This window comes from Marmota monax, unplaced genomic scaffold (assembly GCF_021218885.2).
Source record: "Marmota monax isolate L192 unplaced genomic scaffold, Marmota_monax_Labrador192_F-V1.1 WCK01_AAM20220418_F8-fsc00102, whole genome shotgun sequence".
Taxonomy (NCBI): domain Eukaryota; kingdom Metazoa; phylum Chordata; class Mammalia; order Rodentia; family Sciuridae; genus Marmota; species Marmota monax.
Window position 1 is genome coordinate 1,210,667 of NW_026692494.1, and position 18,337 is coordinate 1,229,003.

The window sequence follows — 18,337 nt, forward strand, 5'->3', positions numbered from 1 at the left end:
TTGGCAACCCCATCCTACAACCCAGCCCTTCTGTATTTCACTCCTGGAATTGGTCTCTGCCCACAGACCCGCCCCCAAACCTAGGTTCCACCCACCACAGTCAGCCTCTCCCTCCAAGTCTGGGCCACCTCGCCCCGCCCCCAGTACTGGGCCCCGCCCCTGCCCCGCCCCCGGAACCGGTCTTCACCCACAGGCAGGCCCCGCCTCCCGGGCCAGACGCCTTCCACTGCCTGGCGCCGGCCAGCCGACCCCGCTCCTCCCTACGACTCCCACCCAGGACTGATGTCGCCCCCACGGTTGACCCACCCAAGGGCACAACCGTGCACACGCTCACTAAGAAAACTAAAACAGCTCAGCCCGAGAAGGGGGTGCGCGATCAGCATCCTCGCCCGCCCCACGCAGTCCCAAACTAGAGGAGCTGTCTGTGGCTGACAGCCCGAGACCGGAAGTGGACTGCGGGACGTCCCGCCCACCACCGGAAGCGCGGGGCGGTGCCGTGGGAGGAGCCGCGCGTCGCGCGCTGGGGAGCGAGGCCGGTCGTCTCCGCGAGTCGGCGCGTTGGGCGCTCGGGAGGGGCCGGAGGCGGTGAGCGGCGGGAGGGGCTCGGGTGCGAGTTCAGGGAGGGGCGTGGGCCGCGGGCACCCCCGACCCCTGACTCGGCGTCCCTCCGCCCATCCCGGGAGCCCCGCCTCTGCGTGAGGCCTCAGGCTGCTCCTTGGGGTCAGCGCCCAGCTGCCGTTTCCCCAGGTGGGACCCCGCGTCACCCCGCGGAGCCCCCACATCGTCCGCGCCGGGGGCGAGTCTACGGGCGTTTGGGCTGTAGATCGGGGCTGGAGGCAGTGCTCCCGTCCCTCGGGGTGGAGGCCGGGGACGCCGCGTCCACAGCTCGGTGCAGCCCCCCACAACAAAGAGCTGTGTGCCGAGCGGGGAGCCCTGCCTGCGGCCTCGCATCTCAAGTTCCGAATGAACCAGATGAGCTGCTTAAAATTCAGCTGAGTCACGTCCAGGGCCTCTAAGTGACAAGACGTTTCCGATTTTATGGTGACGTCTGGAGTCACCATAAAAATCTTTCCAGCCAGATTGGTTGAGCAAGTCCAAGTGTACACACGAAGCCGCCTTCTCCCGTCTTGAGCACATGTGCATAGGAATAAGGTAAATCCCTGCAGGCCAGCAGGCTGGGTCCTCATCACACCTTAAGCCCATAAGTACAAAAAAGAAGAAGGGAAAACGGAGAATGGAGTGGTTTATCCCTATCTAACAACCGTATTATAAAAGGCATCAAAATCAATTCTTGGGCCTTTTTCTTTTTTTCAGAAAAGAAAAGCATCGTTCAAATTCAGGTTTATGATGAAACCAGCCTCAGTGATCCACTGATCTGTGGAACTCAGTGTGACCAGGTGAGTACAATGTGGAACGGAACAGGCTCCTAGATAGGGTGGCCAGTGCACCTTTTCCTGTACTTAGGTTGTACCCAGAAGGAGGGACTAAGTGAAAGTATCTTAAGAAAAATTATTTGATGGCTTATATTCAGGGGAAGGATTATAAAACATGTATATGTAAATAAGTAAATATAGTTAAATGCATATAAGCCTACAAGTAACTTTAAGCATATGTAATTATTTTCTGTATGCCCTAATATTTAAAAATGCAGGATTTTATGTAAATATAAATATAAAAAATATTTATGTGTATTTATTCCTATTTATTTAGTGTTATTAGGCTTCCCACTAAAGGCTTCCAGGATACTTAGCAGCATTTCTCAGACCCATCCCATTCTAAACCTATAAATCCTCCACAAAGCTTCAAAACACAGGGGTATTTGCAGAAAAGATGATTTGAGCATCCTTGTTTAGTAACAGAAATTTTAAATTAGGTTGAACAGCAACCAGATGTATTTTGAACAGTTGTTTGTCCCCCCCCCCCCCATTGAGTTTTAAAACATTTGGGAAGAGGCTGGGGCTATAGCTCAGTGTAGAATGCTTAACTTGCACCTGTGAGGCACTGGGTTCTTTCTATAGCACCACTTTAAAAATTTAAAAAAAAAAAAAAGTAAAATAAAGGTATAGTGTCCACCTGCAATTGAAAAAAAGAATTTAAATTTTAAAAATTTGGGAAATTGATTAAGCAACAACTCATAGACTAAAGACGAAGAAACTCATTTCAAAAAAAAAAAAGATGGTCCTCAACACTTTGCCTCCTAATAGGAATTAACTTATTTCTTAAAACTTCTGAAATAGCAATATGGCCCATTTTATAATGCTGAGAATCTCAAATTATTTTATTTTAATTGTGGGATTTTATTATGTATATGTGTGTTTCTCATTCTAGCTTTCTTGTAACATTGTTGAAGAATGCTTATCACACCATATACATTATTTGGGTACACAATTTAGGGTGACAGATTGTTCCTATTTATTTGAGACTAAGGGGTTTTCCAGGGCACAGGACACTCAGTGTTCAAACCAGGACAGTCCTAGGCAAACAGCAGTTGGTCACCTCCTTGAGCCATGCCCTGGTCCAGATGCATGCAAACCCTGGAGAAAACAGACTGCCTCCGTGGAGTGTCCATTCTAACTGGGAAGATGAATTTAAATAAGTATTATAGGACTCACTGTATAGGAGACAGAGAATCCTCTTGGAAAATGCTAGTATCTAGCTTGAGAGTAAAAGGGGGGGTTGAGTCTAGCTAGTTGCAGGGTTAGATGGGTGAGGGCCCTAAGGTGTGTTCAAGAGACCACGAGCATGTCGAGGGAACAGCATAAGGAAAACCTCTGAGCAGGAGAGGACCCAGCACATTCTGGGAACGGGGAAGACAGCGATGACTGAGGCCTAGGCAGCAGAGAAGAATGGGTGTGCATCAGACCCAACCCAAAGGCAGAAGCAGACCTGGCCTGGCTGTTCTCTGTTCTGAGGCCAGTGTGAGGACACCAAGGACATGAGAGCTGGAGGGTGGTATGATGTGCATTTGCTCTCAGGCTGTGGGACTTCAGGACTCAAATGAAGGCTTGAATCAGGCAAGATAGGAGTTGTTAGGGAGAAGTTTGGGAATCAGATGATTGTTCCTGAGTTTTCATGGTGCTTATGAAGTAAGAAAGAGGTAGAAAGATGGAATTGGGGAGTTTAGAACAGAGAGAAAGTGCCAGTGCTTGCTCTCATTGCTCTCACTGAAAGCACATTTGCATTCATCAGGTGGCACCAAGGACTAGTGTGCTTCTGACTTCTACCTGTGCAAACCTGCAGCCAGCCCCTCACCCAAGGCCACATGCCCACCCTTGTTTTGCCACTCCCAGGATCCTTCCTGCATCTTAGAGGAGTCAGGCCCAAGTATGTTTACAGCTGCCCTGTCGTACTCTGGTAGCTGCTAAACACAATGAAAAGGTCATTTTCTCTGTCCCACAGATAACATTTTAAAACTCAGTAGCCACATCTGGTTAGTTAATGGCCACCATATTGGACAGAGCAGTATTATAGAACATTTCTGTCATCCCCCAAAGTTCTATTGGACATCACTGATGTAGAATGGCCCATCCTCTGTGACCCTTTTCCAACATCAACATATCCAGGGCAGGGCAAGAGTCACCAAATCCAACTGAACAGGAACTCCTTCTGCCCCAGTGAGAGAGTTCAGGAAGAGGAGCTTGTGGCCTGAAAGGATCTCAGTGCCTCCTCTGCCTGCTTTCCTCTTGGGGTCCCAGTGAACTGGCTGGATCCCAACCCTTTCTCCCTCCTCAGTTCAGTAACCAAACTATACCTGAGCACAACTTAGGTCCCTGCTGGGGAGATAGGTCCTCCTGTACCTGTGGAGGCAGGACAGTTCTGTCACAGTTCCCGGGTCAGCTGGCCTTGCACAAAGACCTCAGGAAGGTTTGATGTGAGGGGCCGCGGTCTGCACTTCTGTCACTGTGGTGTGCATTGGTGACTGCCAGGGGCATCACCCTTAAGGTGGTGGTAGTGGTGGACACCAGGTGGTGGTATGTGAGGAAGCCAGTGGGATGGGAGTGAGTGACTCTGGCTGGGTTGAGGGAAAGAGACTGGCAGTAACGGAAAGAAAACCATAGGTGTGTTTCACTGCTGAGGATCCTAGACCCGACTTGAATGGAGAGAGGGAGAACTTGAAAGGAAAGGATGACCAGAGACTATCAAGAGTGGACGGCTCCTACAAAGCAGGAGACGGACCCCAGGACAGAGCTGCCCAGTGCAGCCTGCAGAGAGCGGGGGGGGGGGGCTATGCCTTGTCTAACAGGGGGAGGGAGGCAGGGCAGATCTCTCAGGGGTGTTGTGGATCAGGAATGCAGGAGCAGTGTGGCTGAAAGGGTCTGGCTTGGGACTGTCCGAGGTTTCAGGGGACTTCCACCTGGGGCGGTGCCATCTGCAGGATCCACACACTCCAGGATTCTCCAGGCCTCCCTGTGGCTGGCAGGTCAGTGCTGGCCTCAGCTCCTCTCCCCCTAAGCCTCAGGCAGGGCCTCTTGCTCGTCTCCAGCCTGAAAGTCGATGTCCCCTGAAGCAAACAAGCATACAGGAGCCTGAGGCGGAAGCTGCAATGCCGTCTAGGACCTGTCCTCAGAAGTCCTCCCTGTCGCCCCCTCGGCAGAGCCAGCCCTCATTCAGGCATGTCAGGGGACACACAAGAGTGTGGCCCAGGAGGCTAGGGTCTCAAGGCCGATTAGGAAGCTGGTTGCCTTGGAGGGAAATAGGGAGCTTTTGCAAGACTCACGGGGAGGCGACAGGTGTGGTGAGTGAGGCTACATGGTCCTGTGGGGTTGTCCTGCAGGGTTGGTGGCTCTGTTCATGTTGATGAGCTTGTTTGTCTAGAGGTGACCATATCACAGCCCTTGTGTAGGCTGATGTGCTCAAATGTGGCCACACGCAGATGGTGATGGAATCCTGGCTGGCTGCAGTTCTGCTGGGCCGCCGTAAGCTCGAGGTGGGGATAAGGACATGTGTTGACAGGGGGATGATGAAGTCGAGCTAGGTGTGTGTGAAATAGAGAAGAGCTGGCCCATGACGATCAAGGAAATGGGAGAGGGTGGCTGGAGCCAGGTATGCTCAAATGGGAGGAGAGAAAAAAATGAGTGAACAGTAGAAAAGAAAGAGGGTTCAATTAGGAGAGATGGAAATTTCTGATTGTTCCAGGTGGTACACCAGGGCCAGTGGATGACCATGGCAAGGTCGGGTCAATGGGGAACGGGGCAGGGGCCCTGGAGTTGGGACACCCCTAATGTTATGAGCATCACTGCCATCCACCAAATGAGATGGGACTGGAGGCTCAAGGAATAATGAGAGTCAGGGGCAAAGTCTCAGAATTTGAGGGGTCGCAGCTGTGAGGTTTGTGATAACAACTGGGATGGGAAGAATATTCAGGAGACTCAGTGAAGCCACAGTTTTGAAGAGGAGTGGAGCAGTGACATATTGGTCCTACCCCTGGGGGCAGGAAGATAGCTGTGCCATCCTGTGGCTCTGCCATTATGATACGCAGTGTGCTGGTTTTCATGCACCCTTCCTAGCTCAGAGCTTCCTCCCTGTGTCAGGCCGTAAAGGGAAATTTCTCTTCTCCAAGGCAGAGTCTAGTCTTCTCCTGCCTCTGGTTGGCCATAGGGGAATTCTCTGACCTACCTTGTCTGATAACGGTCATAGACACTGCTCATTCCAGAGGGGTTCTGTCCATGCTCTGGGTAAGGAAAGCCCTACAGAGAGGCCAGGGAGATCCGAACAGACAGGCCTGATGGCTTTCCCTGCTCCATCTGTTGGCCGTCATGCCTGTGCAGTGAAGTCTGCATAAAAATCCAAAAGGACAGGGTTCTGAGAGATCCCAGGTAAGTGTACGAGAGGTTCCCGGAGGGGGACACAGCCAGAGAAGGCACCCCTTCCCCATGCGTCCCCTGTGTACCTCCATCTGTGCCTTTGTAAGTGTCTGTAGGTGATTCCCTGAGTTCTCCAAGCCATTGAGTAAGTACATCAAACCTGAGGAGGCGCTTGTGGGAAACCCCATTTACAGCCATTGGTCAGAGCACACAGAACAACCTGTGGGCTGTGACACCCTGTCAAGGGAGAAAATGTGCCCAGCTGGTGTCCACTGCAGAATCATTTGCCTACTTGTTTGTGGGGAGAAATCCACATAGCTGGTGTCAAAATTCCATGCTGATGTGGTGTGAGAGTGAAAGGAAAACAGTTGCTTTTTTTTTTTTTTTTTTCCCTGACATACAACCTGCTAAGCAGAATAAAGACCAAGTGTGGAAGACAGAACTTGTATTTTGAGACAGGCTAAGGAAGACTTGTCTTCAGCAGCCCCAAGAGGGAGAGACTGTGCAGACTTCCTGTCTCCTGCTTGTTCCAGAGCGCTCTCCCAGTGCCCCGTGGGAGCAAGAGGAGGGTCCTGTTTCCCACCACCCTGGTGTTCAGAAGCTTTGCTGTTGGAGTCACAGGATGGCAGCTGCTGTTCTGCCCCCCACTTATGGTGAGTCAGGGGGTCTTGGCAGCCCATTTCAGGCTTGAGGGTCCATAGCCCCCAGAGCAGTACAGAGGAGAGGGCCCAGAGGCCCCGGGGTCAGGTGGGGTGGCTCCTGAGACTTAGGACTTGGGTGTTTGTATGTTAGTGCTCTGTCACCTACATGGTGAATATGTGGGAGTTTTTGAATTATACCCTTAATTCTTTCGGTAAACTTGAGAAAAACTTGAGAACCTCAATGTCCTCATCTGTGAGATGACAGCAATCTCTTCTTTATGTGCAGTCAGACCTTTGAGTCCTGTTTTCTGGCCAGGGTGAGACAGCTTTGTCCAGGTTTTCTGTGAAGGTGCAGGTGGGTATCTGTGTGGGTGGGCTTGTTTATGGGCTGTGTGTCTTGGTGTATGGTCAAGCACAGGTGGATGGAGAAGCCTCCAGAGTGTCAGCACTGGGCATTCTGGATTCTTGTGACTTGTTCCTTCTTCCCCAGATCAGTCCTCCCTGTGCCCAGCCCCTCATAGGAAACCATGCAGAGGGAAGGAGGGGCTGGCTGGTGAGCTCCTGGCCAGCTGGCTACAGGTGAGTCAGCTCTTCCTTTTTCCCTGTCGTCATTCCTTTGGACTTGCTTCCTTTAGTGGCCTGGAGCCTCACAACTGATGGGTCCTTAGACATCACAGGATCCCCAGGCCCCCTATGAGGGTTCAGGGGCTGCACAGAAGACGTCCAAGTACGTCAATACCTACTACATTGTCAAAGCTCCCTCTTAGCTCCATAAATGCATCACATGCTTCTGAGAGTTCAAGGGGAAGCTGAGAAGAGATGGCCATGTCCTCAACTCAAGACAGTTTCTTTTTATAGTTGTAGATGGACACCGTGCCTTTATTTTACTTTATTATTTTTTATGTGGTGCTAAAGATTGAACCCAGTGCCTCACACATGCTAGGCAAGCACTCTGCACTGAGCCACAGCCCCAGCCCCTCAGACAACTTTTGATGGCTGTGGGGAATCATTCATTCCTTTACCAGGTATTTCTGCTCAACCCTGGAGTTGAGCGAAGGAAGACTCCAAGGGCTCACAATCAGTAGGAAAAGAAGGTCTCTGTAGCGCTGGATCTGGGGGTGGGCCCAGTAGACAGGAGGCAAGCACGGAGGACAGAGCCCAGACCTGCCCACCCGTATCCTGCTCTGGGTTTCCTGTCCCTGGATCTGTCATCCTGGACCTCTTCCTGTTGGTTTTGGCAGCTCTGTAGCTAAGCCATAATGTTTGTGATGGTCTAGGACCTGGTGACCTTCAAGGATGTGGCTGTGGAGTTCTCCCAGGAGGAGTGGGCATTGCTGGACCCGTCTCAAAGAACTCTGTACCGAGACGTGATGCTGGAGAATTGCAGGAACCTGGCCTCCCTCGGTAAGCCCAACGTCAGCCCTGCATTGATTTAATGGCTCAGGTGGCAAGACTTTCCTTTTATTCTGATTTTATTTTTATTGATGTAAAATTCAACAGTTGAATTATTGCAGAATGTACCATCAAGTGGCTTTTAATGTTCTCAGTGTTGTGTGCCATCATCAGCACTACAAAGTCAGAACTCTTTGTCACCCCTGCTCTGGTTTAACTATGGTGTCTCCCCCAAAGGTTCATGTACGGGAAACTTGGTCCCCAGTGAAACAGTACCAAGGTAGTGAGGCCTGGTGGAGATGAGTGGATCAGGGAGCAGCACTCTTAGAAAGGGAATGAGTCAGGTCAGTGGCACCAGGTTAGTTCTCTCGAATATAGGTTGTTGTAAAGGGAGGCCACCCCATGTGCTTAGTCCCATCTCTCGGGAGCTGGTTCCCTTCCCACTTCTCTACCATGTTATAACAGAGCCACAGAGGCTTCTCTAGAGGCCTGCACCATGATGTTTCAACTTATCAAATTTCAGAATCATTAGCCAAAATAAAACCTCTTTAGCTTATATATATAAGTACCGAGCTTCAGGTATTTCATTGTAGCAAAATATCCTATTCCTTTTAAGCAGTCAGTACCATTACCTTCTCCATCCGTTGCCGCTGGTAACCATTAACCTGCTTTCTATCTATGGATTTGCCAATTCCCAACATTTCATGTAAATGAAACTATGAAATATGTAACCTTTTGTGTTTTTTTTTCATGTGACACAGTATTTATAGCTCTGTTGTATATATCAGTGTTTCGTTCCTTTTAATAGGAACTGAATAGTATTCCATTGTGTGGACATGATCGAATTTTGTTTATCCACTCATTGGATGATAAACATCTGGGTTGTTTCCACTTTGGGGCTATCATGAATAATACTGCTGTGAATATTTGTGTGTAAATTTTTGTTGACACACCTGCTTTCAGTTCTCTTGGCTGGGGATGCTGACAGGTCATGATACTTGTTTAGCTTTTAAGGAACTGCCAGCCCTTTCCACAGCAACTGCACCAATTTACATCCCTACAGTGAGAGAGAGTCCAGCGTTCTCCACCTCCCCACCTGTGTCCTTGGTGGTAGCCATCTGAAAGATGTGGAGTGGAGTCTCACTTTGATCTGCATTTCCCCGTGACTGACCACACTGAGCCTCTTTCCATGCACTTCCTGGCTGTTTGTATCTCTTCTTTGAAGAAGTGTCTATTCAAATCCTTTGCCCATTTTTAAATTGGTTGTTGGTTCTTCTCTTAGTGGGTTGTAAAAGTTTGTTGTGTCTTCTGGGTAGTAAACCCTTTATTTGCAAATAATTTCTCTCCATTCCATGGGTCTCTTTCCATTTTCAAGATATTCTGTCCTTTGATGCATAAAAATTTTAATTTTGATAAAGTCCAGTTTACCTCGTTGCTCCTTGCACTTTTGGTCTCTTACCTAAGAAACCATTGCCGAAGATAGTCGTGAAGACTTAGCCCTGTTTTCTTCCAGCAGTTTTCTAGTGTCAGCATTTAGATCCAGGTGTTTGAGTCATTGGGTTAATCTTATATAAGATGTGGAGAAGGCGTCAGCTTCATTCTTTAGTATGTGTGTCCCCAGTTGTGCACCTTTGTAAAAGAGGCTAGTCTTCCCCCCAAAAAAATGGTCTTGGGGCCTTGTCAAGTATTACTTGGCCTCAGGACGTCAGAGCCTGTGTGCTCGAAGTTCTCCCAATGTCCTCAGGTGTGTCCTTGCTAGTTCCTTACTCTCTCTCTCGGTAACTGTTGCTTTCTGGTAAATTTTATAAGGTAATGTGAGTCTTCCTGCTTGTTCTTTTTTAAGACTGATTTTCCTATCCAGGTTCCTTTGCAATTCCATGAATTCTAAGATTTGCTTCCATTTCTGGGGAAAAAAACGGAAGGGGATCAGGATTTTGATATGGTCGCCTTATCTCTGTGGACCACTTTGGGTGGGACTGTGATCTTAACAATAGTAAGCTTCCCAGTATGTATCCTTCTGATGCTCATTTGTTTTATTTCATTCTGTTAGAGAAGACGCTTTTTATGATTTTATTATTTTATTTATGAGGTGGGCTCTTGCTGCATTGCTCAAGCTGGTCTCAAACTTGTGTACTGAAGCAGTTCTCCTGCCTCAGTCCCCCGAGTAGCTGGGGCTCCAGGAGCACACCCCTGTGCCCAGTGAGTTCATTGTTTTTAAATTTAGTGAGCCCTGTTTTATGGCCTGACATATGACCTGCCAGAGTTCCATAAGCATCTGGGATCAGCGTGTCTTCTCTTGTTGGATGGCTGCTCTTTGTGCCTTTTAGGTCCAGTTAGCTTGAAGTATTTCTTAAGTCCTCTGTTTCCTTATTAACCAATATGAGTTATTTTATTCGTTATTGAAAATGAGGTATTAAAGTCTCAAACCACTAGGAATAGAACTCTTTCTCCTTTCGATTCTGTCATTTTTTTATTTTGAAGTTCTATCAGGTATGTATTGTTTATAATTACTGAATTTTCTTTGTGAATCGGCCCTGTACGTTTATATCGATGATGCATATGACATCTTTACTCGTATCTTGCAGCAGTCTTTTCTCAAGCGCAGCGTTCAGCCGGACCTCAGCAGAGGCTGCCCTCTCTTCTCGGCTTTTGTCTGCAGTGCCTCTGTGCACCCTTTTCTCTCCTCTCATTGTCAGCATGTTGGTGTCTTCACTGTAAAATGAGTTTCCTGTAATACATAGCATGTCACTGGATTATTTTTACATGCATTCTGCCAAAATCCACCTTTTAATTGAGCCTCATCCTTTTTTTCATTTTTGTTTCTCAATTTTTCCATTATTGTTAACTATTTTCTCATGGGCTGTTTTGATTCCCATTCTTTTGTGTGTTCTTCAGATATTTTCTTAGTGGTTGCCCTCAGGATTACCATTAATGTTTTCATTTGTTATAACAGTCTAGTTTGGTTTAATACCAGCCTAATTTCAATAGTAAAAAAGACTTTACTCCTATGTAGCTGTGTTCCTTCTCCCATAGTTGTTTTGTCTCAAATTGTATCATCATGAATCGTGCGCCATTAAGGTAGATTTATAATTAATCAATTTAGGCCTTTATCTTTAAGTGATATCAGAAAAATAGAAAAGTTGCAAACCAACCCTATATCTTCCTTGACTTATATTCACCTCTATGTTTACCTTTACCTGTGTTCTCTAATTCTGTTTGTCCCAGTGCTGAGGATGAAAGCCGGGCAAGTGCTCTCCCTCGGAGCCGCCCCAGCCCTGCCAGTGCTCTTCCCTTGTGTGGATTGGAGTTACTTTCCATTGTCCTTTGATTTTAGCCTGAAGGTGTCCCTTTAGCCTTGTTGTTGTGGGGTAGCTGTACTCCAGAGTTCTGAACTCCTAGGGGCATGGGGGGCTGTTCAAAGCCATACACATCAAACATCTTTTTCCCCACTTTTTCTTCCAGGCTTTCTGGTCCTACTAGTTTTGTTTGCATCTACTCTCTGGCAGGACTGACTAATACATTGGCCTTTAAATCTGTCACATGTGGAAGGTTCACAGCTAATTTGCACTAGGTTTACTGAGAGACCAAAGACGACACCTGGAGATGGGATGTGAGTCAAAGGGTTAATTGAGAAATGCCTGCAGGGAGTGTCCAGGGGCAACAGGCTGTGCCAGTAGCACCTTCTTCCTTCAAGTGCTTCCTTGAATAATGCCTCCATCCCTCACAAAATGACTCCAGAAAACAGCATGTCCATCCCTCTCAATACTTTGTCCAGTGGTCACTGGCTAGACAAGTAGCACTTGTCCTCTCCACAGTGCCCCCAGTTCCACACCAGTTACCACAGGAAAAGGGGTTTACAAGCTAGACTACAGAAGTAGTGACATCACTAGCCAGCTTACTTTGTCCCTATAGGACCAGCACCCAAGGAACTTGGCATGCGTGTAAGAAAGCAGCTTTCTACAGGTAACACTACTTACCCTAATTCCCAGGGTCCTTCAGAATATTATGTATCTGGACATTCCAGCTTAGACTCACCCTCATTGTTCCATTAATTTGGCTAGGTTTGGGGGAGAGGGGAGGGGCACTTCAGAGGCATGGTGTTTTACTGGCCTTCTCTGCAAAGTTGACACGGATCCCGGATCACAAGCTCGGTTCTCAGAGTTGGGGGTTAGACAAATAAGGCAAGCCCTTTGACCCAGTCCTGCAGGAAGCCCACAGACCGGTCAGAAGAAATCACTGAGTGAAGTCCTCTGTGCTCCCTCCATGAGTAGTAATGCTGGCTCTTGTCTTCTCGGCCAAAACAGAGAAGATTGGTCTAGTTCCGTTAAAATGTCATAATACTCTTACCCAGATCCAGCTATTTATTTTTCCCTTGATTAGACATTTAACTGACTGCTATAAACTTTTTCCAGAGCTCCAATAAAGATGATCTTGAACATTTTTGCAGTTTATTTATACAGTCTTTTATGGAGGAATGGGCGCTTAGAGTTCCCTACTCGACTGTTTTCATTGCTGTCACTGTGGACAGTCTTTGTTGAGCGCCTCTCTATCCTTGGGTCTGGGAGGGCTTGGGGATAGTGGTGAACAAGGTAGACAGATCTGCCTCCTCACAGAGCTGTCTAATGCCCTCTCTATGCACAGAACATCTCTTGTCCTAACTCTCAATACTAAGTGAGGGCCTCTAAAAGATGTTTCTGACTTTAGGGACTATTTAAGCCCTGTCATCCTGAATATTGAGTTAAGGATACTTTCATTTTTGTTTCTTGTAAGTTACAATGTTCAGAATTTAGATTAAATTATTTCACTGCTTCTGAAGTCACACTTTTCCATCTTCAGAAGTCTTGGCTTTAGTTTTCATGGAGTTGCCTGTCCTGCAGACAGTCTCTGCACACCATGTGTATTTTCTCCATAAATAGGGTGTCATGTTGATAAACACAGTTTGATCTCCCAGTTGGAGCAAGAAGACAAGACGGTGACAGAGGAGAGAGGAATCCTTCCCAGCACCTGTCCAGGTGAGCACCAGGTAGATATGAGTCCTCGTGAGGAACGGCTGTGGCCAGGGACTCAGGAGTTGGGAGTATTATCAGAGAATCTGAAAAATGACAAAGAAGGACAAGGAAGTTTCTTGTGTACTCTTTTTCGTTTCTCGTCAGTTCTCCATCATCTCATACTTTACTTTTGCTCTAGGGAGAAATTAAAATGCAGCTGTTTTCTAAATTTAAATCCCACTTTTCTTTTCTGATAATACCTTGTTAGTCTTTTATTAATCTTTCTAGAATCCTTTATTTTAATTAGTGCATGATAATTATACACAGTAGATTGATTCATTATGATATGTTTGAACATGTACATAACATAATTTGATCAACTTAATGTCCTCCTTCCCTTCCTCTCCTCCTCACCTCTGATCCCCTTTCTTTATTCTCCTGGTCTCCCTTCTGTGAGGTCCCTTTTTAAATTTTTTTTTTCTCTTTAGCTTCCACATTATAATTGTTTTTTAAAAAACTAATACCTAAAATTTCCATAACGAAGCCCCCTTCATTGCAAACCCCCTCCAGGACCAACTGCAGTCATGTGGTAGTCTTTTCTTTTCCTCATCAACATAAATTTCTTTTCAATTTGTTTCAGATTTGGATACTGTACTTAAAACCAAATGGCTGACTCCTAAGAAGCATGTTTTTAGAAAAGAACAGACTAAAAGTATAAAAATGGTAAGACAAGGAATGATTTCTGGTTTTCCATAGTAGGAAAAAATCCCATGCTAGAAAAGAAATAACCCAGACACTCATTGTGGAAAGTGTCATTTACACTTGAGAAAATGGTGTCCCTAGAGAGATACTGCAAAACTGCTGTGACTTTGGAGAAAAGTGTAAGTTAACTTCTAACTTGTTTCTTCACTGAGTGTTCTCACAAATAATTATTTCATTAAATGTGACTCAAGTATTGTCCATTTGAAACATAAATTGGTCTTAAATTTATCAGAAAATGTCTAGTGAATATAAATACCTGTGGCAAAGCATCTCTCTTTTTCAACTTCAAAGACTTAAGTCAGAAGCCATACATAAGCTGAAAGTAGCCAAAACATCAATTATAATGATGTAGCAAAATTCCTAGGAAAGAGAATTGATTCACAAATATCAAATATTTAAAATATTATGTTATAGTTACCATTCACCTCTCAATCAACAGGAAAGAAGTCATCGTGGAGTGAAAATCAATGAATGTAATCAGTGCTTTAAAGTCTTCAGCACCAAATCTAACCTTACTCAGCACAAGAGAATTCACACTGGAGAAAAACCCTATGACTGTAATCAGTGCGGAAAATCCTTCAGCAGCAGGTCTTACCTTACTATTCATAGGAGAATTCATAATGGAGAGAAACCCTATGAATGCAATCACTGTGGGAAAGCCTTTAGTGATCCCTCATCCCTTAGGTTGCACGTGAGAATTCACACCGGAGAAAAACCTTATGAATGTAACCAGTGTTTTCACGTCTTCCGCACTAGTTGTAACCTCAAAAGCCACAAGAGAATCCATACAGGGGAGAATCACCATGAATGTAATCAGTGTGGAAAGGCCTTCAGCACCAGGTCCTCTCTTACTGGACACAACAGCATTCATACAGGGGAGAAACCGTATGAGTGCCATGATTGTGGGAAAGCCTTCAGGAAGAGCTCCTATCTGACACAGCACGTGAGAACTCACACAGGAGAGAAACCCTATGAATGTAACGAGTGTGGCAAATCCTTCAGCAGCAGCTTTTCTCTGACTGTGCACAAGAGGATACATACTGGAGAGAAACCCTACGAGTGCAATGACTGTGGGAAGGCCTTTAATAACCTCTCTGCTGTTAAGAAGCACTTGAGAACTCACACTGGAGAAAAGCCCTATGAATGTAACCATTGTGGGAAATCTTTTACCAGCAACTCTTATCTCTCTGTGCACAAGAGAATACATAACAGGTGGATATGAGTTGTGATGAGAAATGACTGGAAATCTCTATGAGAAAGCACTTGTTGACCTCTCACCCTAAGACAACCTGAGAGAACTCACACCAGGTATATAAGTTATCTGTTTCTGCCTAACAAATCATTCCCTAAAACTTTGACTTAAAACAAGAAGCATTTATTATTTCACAGTTTCCAAAAGGAATTCAGGAACAGTTTAGCTTTGTAGTTCTGGCTCAGAATCTCTTGAGGTTTCAGCCCAGATGTCAGGCAGGGCTGTGGTCAGCCGGTCTTTGCTAATGAAGGGTCCATTTCCAAGATGGCCCTCACATGCCTAGAAAGTCGGTGCTGGTTGTTGACAGGAGACTTCCTGACCACATAGGCCTTTCCACAAGGCTACGTAGCTTTACGATGTGGCAGCAGGTTCCTCCCAAAGCAAGTGATTCAAGGGAGGGCCACTGAAGAAGCCATAATGTCCTACCACCTAGGCACAGAAGGATGTTTTCACCTCTTTCATATGGAATCAGTCACAGAATGATTGTGATACTGTGTGGGAGAAGACTACAGAAACATGAGTATCAGGAGACAGATCAGAGTCCCTTCTTAGAAAGTTGCCATGAAATTAATGAAGAAAAGCTTTCAGCAGACCCTCATCCTTTTAATCATTGTGACATAGCCTCAGTAAGCTCTGGTCCATCCATTCTGGAGAGAAACCTGTGAGCACCGTCTCTGTGGTAAAGCTTTCAGCCCACACTCACTCCGACGTGCCCGAAAGATTATGTATTGGGAAAAACCTGAGGAGTGGAATGATGATAGGAAACCCTTCAGTGATAGCTCCCACTCAGGGGAAAGCCCTCTGAAGGTCAAGAGTGTGTGTCTGACACACGTGAGATCACACAACAGAGGAAGACTCCAGAAATGTGTAAAACCCTGTGGCCCAAATGTCCACATTACTGACCACCAGACATTGAGGTATGCCCACAGTGACTATGGGAAAGACTTGAATGTTCTGGAGCTTGAACACAGGGCCTTGCGCATGAGTGCTCTACCGCTGAGCTACACCTCCAGCCCTTTTTATTTTGAGACAGAATTTTGCTAAGTTGCCCAGACTAGCCTCAAACTTGCAATCCTCCTGCCCCAGCCTCTCACGTAGCTGGAGTTAACAGACATGCACCCCCACATTTGACTTGTTCTCTCACTTTTTTAAAGACGAAAATTTATTAACACAAAGAACAGGGAAAGCCTTCAAGGATGCCTCTTGTGTTAAATGGTCCCTGAATGCAAAACCTATAAGTGTGTTTGGAAGTTTTTCAGTGATTCAGGAACTCACTAGGGGACACCAGGAGTGGAGTCTGTTAGGTGCCTCCGTCTCAGCACTTCATGAATGACTGCAGAATAATCTGTACTGGAAACAAACGTACAGTGAGTGTAGAGTCCCCTGCCAACATCTCACCTGCAGGCTGGACCACTAGCTCATTAATTTTTCAGTCTGTTTTTTTGTTTTGTTTTGTTTTTAATATTTTCTAAGTTGTCAATGGATCTTTATTTATTTATATGTGATGCCGAGAATCAAACCCATGCCTCACACATGCGAGGCAAGCACTGTACCACTGAACTATAGCCCCAGCACTTCAGTATGTTTTCCTATAAACATTTGTGTCTTTATCATTTTCCTAAAATGAACCCTAAGTTGTGTTCCAAAATTTTACTGCAATGTATTTATTATAATTTACTCTTTGAAAACATTGGTACATTGCATATTCAAAAAGTTATTTCTGAATAGCTCCCGAATGCTCTCATCTTAATGGACATTAAACAATATTTCTGGTGCACTTTTTTCAAAGTGGTATTTTTGTCAGAATTTGTGGGCTTTATGAAGCTATTTTCTCCTTCTATACTTGTGTGACAGATGCTGTTAGCTTCTTTCCCAATGTCCATTCTCCCCTACTTACTTAACAGTTTGTTCAGGTTGTCTGTAAGCAGAATTGAAGATTATCTGCCACCTTTCCTAAAGCCCAGGCAGTCTTTGTTCCACTCTCCTGGACACGAGGACTGGGCAGGACTCACTGGGGGCGGGCAGGGAACTGAGGGAAGCTCTCTTTTCTATTCATTTTACCATTACTTTCTCTTGGAAAGGTCTGCAGATTGAAAGGTTTATTTATTTGGGGGGTTTTGTTGCCATTTTTTTTTTTTTTTACTGTGTTGACAACTAGAGTGCAGCAAAACTTAAAAAAAAAAAAAAAAAAGAAAGAAAACACTTTGGGTTCCTCAAGAGCCTCTGGCTGTATCAGCCAGAGACTGCTTATTCTTGAGATTTTTCTTGCTTTGATTAAAAGTAACCCCTCACTGGCTGAAGCCAAAGTGATTTCAAGATGGTGTTAACTTGCAGCTGAATGTAGTATCTAACCGTAAACCTATTAGTTTGTCACATTTTATCCATGTTTCATGTTTCTTTGAAAACTGTATATTCTTTAATATGTAGACATAGGGCATATGCAGATTAATACAATCTTATGGTGTTATAATATGTACTGATTTTTTTCTTTTAATCCTACTTAGTGATAGAGGCATAGTAAAGTCTTACATTATGACTATAGATTAACATTCTTCCTGTAATTCTGTCATTTTTATTTATTTTGATATGCTGTAACTAAGTGCATACCAGATTAGGAATTTTCATGTAAATCATTCCTTTTATGTAGGGGTCATGTTTTCGTATAACAAAGCATTATATTGCATTGATAATAAATGATCAAACACTTACATAGCACCTTAAGAATGCCTTACAAATATTAACTATTGAGTGTTCCTTAAGTATGTTGGTTATTATCCTACCTATCTGTGAGCAAACTGGTGTGGTGCACTTATGATATTTGCCTCAGTTCACAGGCTAGTCGAGAGCTCACATTTGAACCCAGACAGCCCATCCTCTTGACCACTAACCTACTTGTTGAGTACATTCTATTGAACTACTTCATCCTAATGGGAAAGGGATAGATTATAGAAAACAAGGAAATGTTGTATTTGTTAGGCAGAAAACTAAAATATTCTAAGATTTGAGGAGACTTGAAAACTTAACACATTTATGTAAAATAGGAAAGTAGACCCCTCATTTAAGGGACATTTGAGCAGAGACCTTGATGAGGTGGGACAGTGAGATGTAAATTTGTGTAGCAAGAGCAGTCTTGGCACACAGAGGCCCATAAAGAGGCCAGTATGGTGACAGGAACTTGTCGGGCTGGTGTTGAGGGAGAATTGGAGAGGATGTGGTCAGAGCCATGATGGTGCTGATCTGGTTTTCTGGGTCATTGTTAGGACTTTTCCTTACACTCTCAAGTCAGTTGTGGAAGCAGGAGTTGTGGACACAATTCAGGGAAAGCAAAAAAGTACAAGGACCAGTATCGAGAAGGCAGAACTCTTAAATCATGGCAAAAACCCAAATAGATAAAAATGTTGGCAGCTCATCGCTTAAGGCTACCTTATTACAAACTCCTCCCAAGCTAGAGGAAGGGAGGAGAAAAGGGCAGGGGAGGCATTAGGGAGCAAAATTGAT

General features: G+C 45.4%; 1 protein-coding gene across 13 annotated transcripts; it reads left to right on the forward strand.

Annotated features, from left to right (window-relative positions):
- Positions 1-480: 480 nt before the first annotated feature.
- Znf558 (zinc finger protein 558) lies at positions 481-17,580 on the forward strand. Of its 13 annotated transcripts, none has more exons than XM_058579135.1 (10): positions 503-585; positions 1,076-1,152; positions 1,315-1,397; positions 6,220-6,457; positions 6,936-7,024; positions 7,723-7,849; positions 11,750-11,800; positions 12,754-12,849; positions 13,466-13,548; positions 14,027-17,580. In XM_058579135.1, the coding sequence occupies exons 4-10, from the start codon at positions 6,427-6,429 to the stop codon at positions 14,807-14,809; spliced, it is 1,260 nt and encodes a 419-aa protein (XP_058435118.1). In that variant the 5' UTR covers positions 503-585; positions 1,076-1,152; positions 1,315-1,397; positions 6,220-6,426; the 3' UTR covers positions 14,810-17,580. The 13 variants fall into 13 exon arrangements, with proteins under 13 accessions (XP_058435120.1, XP_058435123.1, XP_058435126.1 ...); XM_058579136.1 differs by having other exon boundaries at positions 518-585; positions 1,080-1,152; XM_058579145.1 differs by lacking the exon at positions 503-585 and adding an exon at positions 6,732-6,800 and having other exon boundaries at positions 627-1,152.
- Positions 17,581-18,337: the final 757 nt, after the last annotated feature.